A 12,167-nucleotide genomic window follows, 5' to 3' on the forward strand; every position below is an offset into this window, starting at 1 on the left:
GACTCGGATAATACTCCTCAATTTCGCCATATCGCCCTCGACATCTAATCAAAAAGTTTTTTTTCAAAAAAAAAACAGGCGTCCAAATCCCCGAAGTACCTTCTCAAACTTTAGAGGATGATTTTTTTTTCTTCTTTTTTTTTCTTTAACCCCCAAGCTATGTGGAGTATTTTTTTTTTAAAAAGGAGCTTTAAGCTCTAATAAGAGAAGGAAAAGTCTCGTCAGGATCGCGGCCCGCCCCGGGTTCTCACACGGCGATTAGACGCGGGTTCACGCTGAATTACCCCGCTCAGGTCGACGGTAAATCACACGCGTAATCCAAAAAAAAAAAACGCAAAAAAAAGTTTGTGAGTCAGCAGATCACTCTCCCCCCCCGCCTCAGGACACGCTCGAGTGGGCGGTGATTGACAGGTACTTACTGCCAGTCACGCGGCTGCGCTGACAGCCCTGCCGCTCCGTAACCGGGTTACGCGGCGACGGGTTGCCGTGGCGTTGGTGGGGGTGGGGGGGTGGGGGGGTGGGGATGGGTGGGATGCGGGCAGGGGTTGGTCGGTCGGTCGGTCGGTCGGCATGGCGACTCACCTCTCGCAGCAGGGGGTCGGCGATGCTGTCCAGGGCGACGGAGCCCTCGTACGTCAGGTAGTGGAAGACGTTGAGGGCGCGGGCCGCCTCCGGGCCTCGCTGCTTGTAGCCGAAAATAAGGTCGATCCACTGATGGAGCTGACAGGACACAAACTCGCTCTCCAGGGCCTGTCACAGGGAGCAGGGCAATTAGGGCCGCAGGCAGCGCAGGCCGCACAACACAACGCAGGAACCAGCAAACCATAACGCAACACGCTGCTCACAAGGGTGAAACTACAGAGCTCATAACAGCTAAACAACAGTCACAACAGTAACACAACATTAACACAACAGTCACAACAGTAACACAACATTAACACAACAGTAACACAACATTAACACAACAGTAACAACATTAACACAACAGTAACAACATTAACACAACATTAACACAACAGTAACAACATTAACACAACATTAACACACCGCCACTCGAAGTGATAAAACTACAGAGTTCTTAACAGCTACTAAACAACGGTAACAACAGTAACACAACATTAACACAATGCCACTCGAAGTGATAAAACTACAGAGTTCTTAACAGCTACTAAACAACAGTAACAACAGTAACACAACAGCACACACACGACAGAACACACAACACCACTCACAATGATAAAACAGTATACACAACAGTGGCAGTTCATAAACTGTAATAACAGCATTGTTATTCACCACTCTCAAAAGCAACAAATCGTTACACATAAAGGACACAAGGACAGCACACCACAAAAAAAAACCACAAAACACACAAACCACACAATAATTAACAACAGTACAAAGGGTATATGTCTCACAACCGCACACTAAACAAAGTACACCACTACTGGAAACACTAATGCCAAAAAAAATCAAGAAAAAGAAAACGGTCACACAAACCAGAAACACAACACAGTATTCAAAACGGCAACACCAGAGAGCGCAGGGGAATTAATCACTCACAACAATAGCGCACGCGACAGCGGGGGAAAAAAACACATTCAGCGGCCGCTGTAAATGTCCAGCCGTCTCGATTCATGTAGATAGCCTAGCGCTCTTCAGCGCTAACAGGGAGAGCAGTCTATTCAATTTATGCTTTGCGCTCGACGCCGCCGATAGCCGTCCCAACGCGCGCGGAGCCGCGTTAGCCGCTAGCGCATCCGGGCTTCATTACTAATGCAATGATTATAGTGGCCTAACAGATGAGCTTTATTAAGCGGGAGTGCACAGATAGATCACCGTTTTCTCCTGTGACTCGTCAGGGCGACCCCCCCCCCCCACTCTGCCACCACCCCGCCCCACCCCCCCCCCCACACACACCCCCCCCCGTGTGCCTTTGGATGAGGCTCAGGCCACCGCTGCTCGAATTCACACTTTCACTCTCATGTCAGGAATAACAGCTATTACCCACAAAGCAGCCTCCAGTACGCCGGGGCCAAGCCAGCCCCAGGGCACATCATTACAACTGCAAATGACACATGCAAAGATGGGAGCACAGGGAGGGAGAGAGAAAAATATGGAGGGAGAGGGAAAGAGGGAGAGGGAGGGAGGGAGAGAAGGGGGCAGGAAGAGAAGGGGAGAGAAAGAGAAATATGGATGAGGGAGAGGAAAAGAGGGAGGGAGGGAGAATAGTGGAGAGAGAAAGAGAAGCGGGCAGGGGGAGAAGGGGAGAGTGAGAAATATGGATAGAGGGAGAGGGAAAGAGGGAGGGAGGAAGAATAGGGAAGAGAGGGAGAGAAGGGGGCAGGGGGAGAAGGGGAAAGAGGAAGACAGGAAGAGATGGAAAGAGAGAGAGAGAGAAAGGAAGGGAGGGGAAGAGAAAAGAGAGATGAAGAAAAAGGGAGAGAGAGAGAGGGTGGGAGAGAGAAAAACAGAAAGAGGGGAGGATGACAACATGAAGGGAGGGAAAGAGAGAGGAAGAAAGAAAGGCAGGGAGAGACTGAGGGAGGGAGGCACAGAGAAAAGGGAGGATAGCGAAGAAGAGAGGAAAAGAGGAAGAGATAAGCAGCTAGAAAGAAAACACAGAGAGAAAGATGATAGCAATTACCCGAGAAAGACAGAGAGAGAGAGACAGAGAGAGGAAGAGGATGTGAGAAGGGGTGAAGAGGGAGGGAGGGAGAGAGAGGAAAAACAGATTTCGTTCTTCAGATCTGTAAGCGTTGATACACTAAAAAAAAAAACAGCAACATGCTAGTCTGCACTCCAAGATAAGCAGTAAGTACTGTACTCATTGTAAAAATGTAGTTAACCCTACACCCCCCCCACCCCCCACCCACCACCCCCAAACCCTGTTCAGGATTCAGGGTGACCCCCCCACACCCCGCCCCCCCCCCTCCCCCGGCCCAGCTTGTTTGCCCTCCTGCCTGTCGGAGGTGCTTGATGGAGCAGAACAGGGGTGAATGTGGCTCGGGGAAAGGTCACCTCTCTGAGACAGCCTCACCAGACCAACACCGTCATTCCCGCTGAAAAGGTCAAGTGTGTTCGCACAGCCCCCCCCCCCCCCCCCCAACTGCACCCCCCCACCCCCCCCCGCCCACCCCCCCTCAACCACGCTCGCTGAAAAACCACACAACCCCGCAGTCCCCCTCTACAGCGTCTCCGCCCCGTCTGATGAGTGTAGCCGGGTTCTGGCTGCTGGAACCATTTAGGTGACGAATACGATATTTGTGCAGAATTCGTGAATCCTTTATCGATGGTAGTTACCTTGCGTCTTTTTCTTCTTTTTTTTTGTAACAGGTGCATGTGCATATGTTGCATGGGCTTGTGTATGTGTGAGAGAGACACCACGTGAGCGCAAGTGTGATTGTGTGTACGAGCATGTACGTGTGCCTGTGCCTGTGTGCGTGTGTATGTGCGTGTGTATGTGTGTGCGTACATGCGCATACTGTCAGTGCTCCGCCATATATGGTCGCGGTGTGATGTAATGTGACAGGATGTGACCTGACATGAGAAAGCTCCAAGACTGCAGGCAGACAGAGGCTACAGACTAAGGCCTCTCTCTCTCTCTCTCTCTCTCTCTCTCGCCCCGTTCATCCCATTCTCTACATCTGACCCCCTGTCTCTCTCCCCATCTCTTCATTTCAATTTCAATTTTCCATTTCAAGGTGCTTTATTGGCATGACATGCACAGTGTTGCCAAAGCAAGAGTTACAAAGAACAACAGTGATAGCAAAAACAGATTAATAAATAAATTAAATTAAAATCTCCCTGTCTCTCTCCTCATCTCTCCATTTCTCTCTGTCTCTCTCCCCACCTCTCCATTTCTGTCTCTGTCTGCCGCTCTCTCCCCATTCCTTAAACCTCACTTTCTCCCCATCTCTCTCTCACTCCCTCTCCTCCCTCTCTCTCTCCTTCCCTCTCTCTCCCTCCCACTCCCTCTCTCTCCCTCTCTACCTCCCACTCCCTCTCTCTCCCTTTCTCCTTCCTTCTCCTTCTCCCTCTCCCTCTCTCTCTCTCTCCCTCACTCCCTCTCCTCCCTCTCTCTCTCTCCTTCCCTCTCTCTCCTTCCCACTCCCTCTCTCCCTCTCTCCCTCCCACTCCCTCTCTCTCCCTTTCTCCTTCCTTCTCCCTCTCCCTCTCTCTCTCTCTCCTTCCCTCAATCTCTCCCTCTCTCTCTCTGTCCCTCCCTCTCCCTCCCTCTCCCTCTCTCTCTGCTCCTCCTCCAGCCCTTCAGGGAGCTGCAGGGCGAGCGAGGCTGCGGAGGAGCATCCGCTGGGCCCTCCTGCACAGGGCTAAATTATGATTGATGAAGCCGGCATTAAGGTAACATTATAGGGGACATTTACTTCCCCCGTCCGTCAGTGACATCACTCAGGTCAGGGGCGAATTGCATTAGTATCGAGCAGTGTACTTTATTAGGAGGCTTCATGAATAAGTCAGGCAGACTGGACTCTGCTTCGGCTGTGTGTGTGTGTGTGTGTCATTGTGTGTGCGCGCGTCTGCATGTGTATGTGTGTGCGTCTGTGTGTGTGCGTATATGCACGTATGAGCACAGGCGACAAGCCAGAAATGACACCAGTAGGGGTCTCCGTGTGGACAGGGTAGCAGTGAAACAAACGGCTGCTGGTATTCTAAACCCTGGTTGGGGTGGATGACATGCACCGCAACATGGAGGACTCCCCAAAACTCCCACCTAAACTGTGTTTACCGACACCAGACTGCGCTATTTTAAAATTTCCTCTGATGACTATTCGGCTGCAGACGTTCCTTCTACACTGCAAAACAGTAATGCCCCCCCCCCCCCCAGGCCTGCCGTCTCCAGACTCGTAGGAGCGGTAGAGAAGGAGAGGGACTGAGGAAGGCAGGGACCGTGGGGGGGGGGGGGGGTCTCACCATCCTGTTTATCCGAACGAAGTCCTCCGGCTTCTTGGCCCACGGAGGGAGCTCCACGTCGCACACCGCCGCCCCATCGTCCCTCGCTCCCAGGTCGTAGCCGTTGCTGTTGACGAACATCTCGGGGAGGTAGTAGAACTCCGGGATCAGCTCCTGAGGGCAAGAGAGGGACAGAGAGAGAGAGAGAGAGAGACGGACGAAGAGAATGGATTATTGACATCATCATCGTCCCTCCCTCTCTTCCGTGTCACATGCTGGCAGTTTTTTTTTTTTTTTGAGACCAGGATACTTTTCAGTTTAATCACCTAAAAAAAGCACAGGGGACGAGCGTCAGACAGGCGGGTGGGGTGGGGGGGGGGTGGGGGGGGTGGAGGGGGAGGAACAGGAGTACTGTCACATGACTGCAGCAGTCAAAGAGATCTCCAGCATGAGATCAGCATCCCTTCTGACAATGGAACACACTGCAATACATTGTACATACATGGAAGTTTTTTCAAAACATAATGAAAAGTATGTCACAACCGTGTGTTTCTCAGGAAAGCGTTGCACAATATCTCGATAAATAGATTTCATTTCCAGGTATTTTTCTGTAAATTGCATCTCTGTAAGGAGGAAGGCTTAGAACTATTGCAGGAGTGGAACTGATGCAATAGTCCATAGCAGACAAACAGTTGCGCAAATAATTTCAATAAAAATGTAAAAATAAATAATTAAAAATAAACAACAACCCCCCCCCCGCCCTAAAAAAGTCCTTCTTTCATCCCAGCCCTGAGCAAGCTGTTATTTCAGGGTAAAGTTTCTGATTGATCTGATTTCCCATGTTTCCCAGGGTCATTACTCAGGGTGTGCTTCCCGCTCTCGGGGGTGAAACGAGACCCACGGAACGCTCCCTGGTGTGATTTCAACCCCCGAGCAACACAAACACCCATCGCCCCCCGAGACTGCGGTCACCCCAAAACCAGAACATAACTCCCCAGCACCACCACGATGTGATCATCACTGAAGAAAACAATGACAAAATAAATAAATAATAAATAACCCAACTTGCTCAAAAGTACTGCAAAAGCCAGGGTAAATGATTTATGGTTCATCAAGTTAATAAGTTCATGTAATATTTTTTAATTAACCATTCAGCAGTTCAGCCTCAGATCAGCTCTCCAGACCGAGCGTGTGCAGAAAATAAATAAAACTTGAATTTACCTGAAAGTCAAAGTTAAGGACAATTATCAATTAGAACCCAGACATAATTAATTACAACAATAATAAAAAAGGACACTAATAATAATAATAATAATAATAATAATAATAATAAAAAACATCATCATCATCCCAGGAGTATTCCTATACTGATTCAGTGTACACACAGGAGAAGGGAAGAGAGGAGAGGTGAAAAGGTGACTTTGGGCAGCCGAACTTGAGTGGGTTTGGGCCCCCCCTGTCCTCAGCTGCGTGCCTCTCGCTCTGGGTCCCGCTGGGGGTCCCGCTGGGGGTCCCGGCCCCAGCCTGCACGCCGCTCCACTAATGAACGCTCCCTCCTGCCCCCGGTCCCCCATTAGCCAGGGCTGCCACATTCCTGCCAAGCTTTCGTCTCTTCCCCCCCCCCGCGCGCCTTACCCACAATGCCCCGAGAGAGAGAGACGCCTCTGCACATCGGGGCGTGTGCACATTGGGAATGTGACCCCAGCGACTCCCCCGCGTACGCTTCTCTCCGGACCCGGCGGCACGGCGCCCCGCCCCAACGCTCCTCCTCGCGGGAGAACGCCGCCCCGCCCGTCGACGACACGCACGTCCCACGGGCAGGGGGCGTGACCGCTGTGAGCGACGCTCACTTTTTTAACCAATCAGCTCGCGTTTAACACGAAGCGCGTTCAGCAACACCGTGAGATTTTTACCGCACAGAGGAGGCGCGCAACAGGGAACGCTACGGGGCGCTATAAAACTCTGGCGGCGTCTGGCGGTGGCGGCCGAACGGCGGGATGGAACCCGGGGAAAAACGCGTAACGGCTAGCTCCCGCTAACATTAGCCAATCAGCCGGCACGCCGCAAGGGGTACGAGTTTCCATGCCGCCACTCCCCCGCCCCCCCCAACCCCCAACCCCCAACCCCCCCACTCAGACTTTGTAAACTTCCCCGCTGTAACTCAGCACAGAGCCGTTAAACCTGCCACCGCCGTGCTCAGGCCCGCCTCCCCTGACAGCCATTAATTCCGCAACAGACTCATAACGGGCTAACGAGTCCATCACACCGGCCTCCATTAACTGCCTCGATCTCCACCGCGCGCCACCTCCCCGACATTTCAGTCAAAAACCCGTCTCCGGTGAAGAGAGGGGCGGGATTTCCCCCTCCGACAGAACTGTGGCAGTTTTCCGGTGTGTGTTTTGGGGTGGGGTTTAGGGGGGGAGTAGGTGCCAGGAAAGCTGACGTTTTTGGGAGATCCGGCTGTCCCACTCTTACTGCGTGTGTGACAGACAGACAGACAGAAAGAGACAGCCATAGTGCAAAGAGACAGAGAGGGGAGGAAAGGGAGAGGGAGAGAGAGAGGGAAAGAGGAGGAGAAAGAGAAAGAAAGAGAAAGGGAAAAGAGAGAGAGAGACAGAGAGAGGGGAGGAAAGGGGGGAGGGGGAGAGAGAGAGAGAGAGAGAGAGAGAGAGGGAGAGAGAGAGAGAGAGAGAGAGAGAGAGAGAGAGGGAGAGGGAGAGAGAGAGAGAGGGCATTCCGAAGCAGAGCAGCATGATGGCAGCAGCATTTATGTGCTCCTGCTAAACAAAAACATTTTTTAACATTTTTTAATCCTAAGTAGAGAAAAATGCTTATATAACACAAATCTAATATAACACAAGTTGTATACTGTAATTGAACTACATTTCAACCAAAAAAAAAAAAAACTTTTGAGAGAACTACAACTTTTAAACATTTTTAAAAAGAAGCAATTTTTTAGGAATTTAAGTGATTTAAGGAACAAAATCACAATAACCAAACAAAAAGGCAAAGAACAACAAGAAGACAAGGAAAAGACAAGGAAAAGAAAGGCAAAGATAGGAAAAAGAAAAGGACTGTAAACAAGAAGACAGATATATAAAACAAAAAGGAAACAACCGAAAATAATAAACAGAATATTAATAATATATGAAGGAGAAAAAAGACAAAACAAATAGGGACAAAGACACTATAAAGACGCACAAGAACAAAAGGTAGGGACAGTACATTTATGTAAAAGCTAATTTTATATAAAAGCTCATTTTAGTGCAGTCTTTATAATTAATTAATAAGTTTTGATCAACATTTTTGATCACAAATTACAATTTACAGTACAATTGACAGTTAAGTTTTCAGTTGACAATTGACTGTTGGTTTTGATTAGAATTATAAGCATTGTTACATTTGTTGCCATGGTTGCCATGGAGATCATTTACCCAGCGGAACTCAAGGGTGCCCAGGCCAGGAAGAGTTATAAACTCACTCTATTGAGTGACAATCCTGAGTGCCTGTACGCAGACATGACCAAACTTAAAGACCTAAATGTTAAAACCAACCTAATCTTCTACACACAACGTAACCATGTGTGGAAAGCAGTCCTATGTAAGACCTATCCCTTCATTAAAAGAAGAGGAATTTGTCATGGCAGCCAAATCACCATCCATGAGGATGCAGACCTTGACAGCCCTATAATGACTGTAAATATATATAACAATGGCACTGTACTCATCCAAGGGAGTGAAGCCAGCTTCCACTCCTTTGAGGAAACATTTTTACAGCTAAAAAGAAAAGTAGAGAGTGAGAAGGCCACAGCAATTGACAGTGAGGAAGAAGATAAAGAGGAAGACACTGAGCCCTCAAACCCCACAGACAGCCTACCAGTCCCTGACCCCCCCACACTCAGTCCCCACTCTCAACACATCGCAGAGAGCCTAGCCCTGCTGGAGTTGGAATTTGTTGAATTCAGAGAGCACACCCTGTCCAGGCTGTCTGAAACCAGCTCAGTCCAGCTCCTGAGAGATGATGTCACCCAGATGCGGAGTGAATGCCGCCTTGCCATTAAGGAGCTGAGTGCAGAGATGGCTGAGCTGCGGCAAGACAACCAGGCCCTGAGAGCTCAGCTGGCCAAAGTGAAGGAAGACGCGCTGCACAGGGAGAGGGCCTTCTCCAGAGAGCTGCAGGACCTGAAGGAGCACCTCCGGGGACACGCTGCAACCCCCTGCCCAACCCACACCAGCTCCACAGACACAGACACACACTGCTCTCCCCCCAAAAACACAGTCCTTCCCCCTGACACTGACACACAGCTGCCGTCAGCCATACCTGAACACTCTGGCACTACCACACTACCTGTCACACAGGAGAGTCACACACACCCGACAGACAGCCCTGCTGTTTCCAACACACAGCATCACCCAGAGAACCAGCCACCCTCAGACACACAACCTCCTTCCAGCAACAAGCCTGAAAAGCCCCAGGCACAGGTAGTCCTGCTCATGGACTCAAATGGAAAATTCCTGGAAGCAAAGAGGCTATTCCCTGGTCAAGAAGTCCAGGCAATCCGCTGTAGCAACACAGCAAGGGCCATGGACCTGCTGAAGAAAGACAAACTGGGAAAGCCTTCCTGCATCGTGGTGCACACTGGCACCAACGACCTGCCCAACATGCACCACAAAACTGCCAGAGCAGTGTGGAAGGTGGCAGAAAGAGCAGCACAAGAGTTTCCCCACTCACGAGTTGTCATGTCCACACTGCTGCCCAGAACAGATACACCTCCACACATCCTGCAGGAGATAAACTCAGAGATCGCCCGGGGCTGTGCTACACTACCAAATGTGCACCTGGCACACCACTCCACCATCCGCTCCTGGCATCTCTATGATGGACTCCATTTAAACCAGGAGGGGGTCAAAATTTTCGCTAAAACCCTAAAAGATGCAGCCCTGGGACGCAACCCAACAGTCCTGCCTTACATCTCTGCCAACAGAGGACGCCAGAGAATGCAGCCGCACCCCCCTACCCACAAACCCCGAGCTCCACAGAGACCACACTATTCTGCTCATCGTCCTTTCCCCCCACACCACCCCAGCACCCCACACCCTGAGCACCAGCCCCGCCCCACCAGCAGAGCCCCTGTACAGCAGCAGCCCCAAAGCTATGCTGCAGCCCTGTCAAAACCCCCTGTTCCACCCACCCCACCTGCCCCGTCAGAACTTGGAGAAATTAAACACCTGCTGGGGATCCTCTGCAGCAGACTGCTGAACTAACCCTGCAGTTTCAGGGTACCACCAACAGGGGGGTGCCAAAGAATGCAACTGCACCCCCCTACCCACAGACCCCGAGCTCCACAGAGACCACACTATTCTGCTCGTCCTCCTTTCCCCCCTCACCACCCCAGCACCCCACACACTGAGCACCAGGGTGCTATGCTGCAACCCTGTCATAACCCCCTCCTCCACCACCCCCCCCCCCCCAGACCCCCCCCCCCCCCCTGCCCCATCAGAACTTGGAGAAATTAAACACCTGCTGGGGATCCTCTGCAGCAGACTGGGTACAACCAACCAACAGGGTAGGGAGAAAAACCTGGGACAACGGTGTTTTTCATTAATTATTATAACTAAATAAGTAAATTATCATAAGTAAATAAATACTAACTATAACTATCATAAGTAAATAAATGCAACTAATAATATGAAGAATAAAAACATTTGTGTTAGATACATTGTTATTATACTTAGGATTATATAATGTTTATTTGTTGATTTGAAAATGAGATCATTTAGAATTAGTTCATGGAATCTGCAGGGTTTGTACTCCACAGCTTTTGGATTAAAAAGTACAGATCCTGAATTTTTAAAAAACATAGACAATATTGATATTGTAATTCTGTTAGAAACTTGGTGTCGCACTGATGTGCTCACTCAGTGCCCCTCAGGATACAATCAAATCATAGTACCCTCATGGAAGCTGAGCACTGTGCGGCATGGCAGAGACTCAGGAGGAATAATAGTGTGGTACAGAGGGGATCTCGCTAAGCACATCACAACTGTCCAACAAGGAAGGACACACATATGGTTAAAAATAAATAAATCTATTGGCATCTGTGACAAAAACATATATTTGTGTGCAGCCTACACTCCTCCATCAGAGTCTCCCTACTTCACTGAGGAGTTCTTCAACACCCTCCACACAGAAATTGTCCATTTCCAGGCCCAGGGAAATGTGATGATCTGTGGAGACTTTAATGCCCGCACAGGCACAGAAAATGACTGCATAGAGTCAAAAGGAAATAATCATGTGTTTGGACAGACCCCTCTGCACCTCACACCCACACAAATAAAAAGAAACAACTCAGACAAAATAGTGAACAAGAATGGAAGAGAGTTAGTGCATCTCTGTCAAGCCTTAGGTCTGTATATCCTTAATGGCAGGATCAGAGGGGACTCCTTAGGGCGGTTCACGTATTCTTCAGCTCTTGGGAGTAGTGTAGTTGATTATGCAATCACTGACATGGACCCCTCCTCTATCAGTGCATTTACTGTCAGGCAGCAAACTCCCCTCTCAGACCACAATCAAATAAATGTGTTCCTGAAAAAAAACTGTACATATGAAAAAATCTGAAAAACAGCCCAGTAAGCTCTACAATCTCACCCAATCATACAGATGGGCACAAGACAGCAAAGATAAATATATCAAAGCAATCAGTTCAAATGAGTTAACTAACACTATTAACATTTTTAACAACACACATTACCAAAATAATAATGAAGGAATTAATCTGGCAGTTAATGACATTAATTGTATTTTTTACAAAGCAGCAATTGATGCCAGCCTTCTAAAAACAAAGCACAAAAATGTGAAACAAAAACCTACTGAAAAATGGTTTGATTCAGAATGCAAAGATATAAGAAAACAACTGAGACAAATATCAAACCAAAAACATAAACAGCAGGATAACCAAGATTTACGCCTCAAGTATTGTGAAATACTTAAACAATACAAACAAACCCTAAAAATAAAGAAACAAAGCTACATCAATAAACAACTAATCGAAATTGAAGAATCAATCAATCAAAATCAGTTCTGGGATATGTGGAATAACTTGAGCACAACAGCACCACAAGAATTGGCTGTACAAGATGGAACCATTTGGAAAGACTATTTTGAGAATCTATACAAAGATATCCCGCAAAAAGACTTAAAATATAATCAGAATATAATTAAAGACAAACTAAACCACCTTGAATCAACAATTAAAA

General features: G+C 48.7%; 1 protein-coding gene across 1 annotated transcript in view; it reads right to left on the reverse strand.

Moving 5' to 3' along the window:
• Window positions 1-12,167, reverse strand: part of nbeab (neurobeachin b) — a 203,999-nt gene that overhangs the window by 22,475 nt on the left and 169,357 nt on the right. Inside the window, exons 34-35 of the mRNA XM_035383683.1 lie at window positions 4,933-5,085; window positions 583-750 (exon numbers count right to left, since the gene is read on the reverse strand). Of these exons, the coding sequence (XP_035239574.1) occupies window positions 583-750; window positions 4,933-5,085 (321 nt within the window). The remainder of the gene's footprint in view (window positions 1-582; window positions 751-4,932; window positions 5,086-12,167) is intronic.

Source organism: Anguilla anguilla, chromosome 12 (genome assembly GCF_013347855.1).
Source record: "Anguilla anguilla isolate fAngAng1 chromosome 12, fAngAng1.pri, whole genome shotgun sequence".
Classification (NCBI taxonomy): domain Eukaryota; kingdom Metazoa; phylum Chordata; class Actinopteri; order Anguilliformes; family Anguillidae; genus Anguilla; species Anguilla anguilla.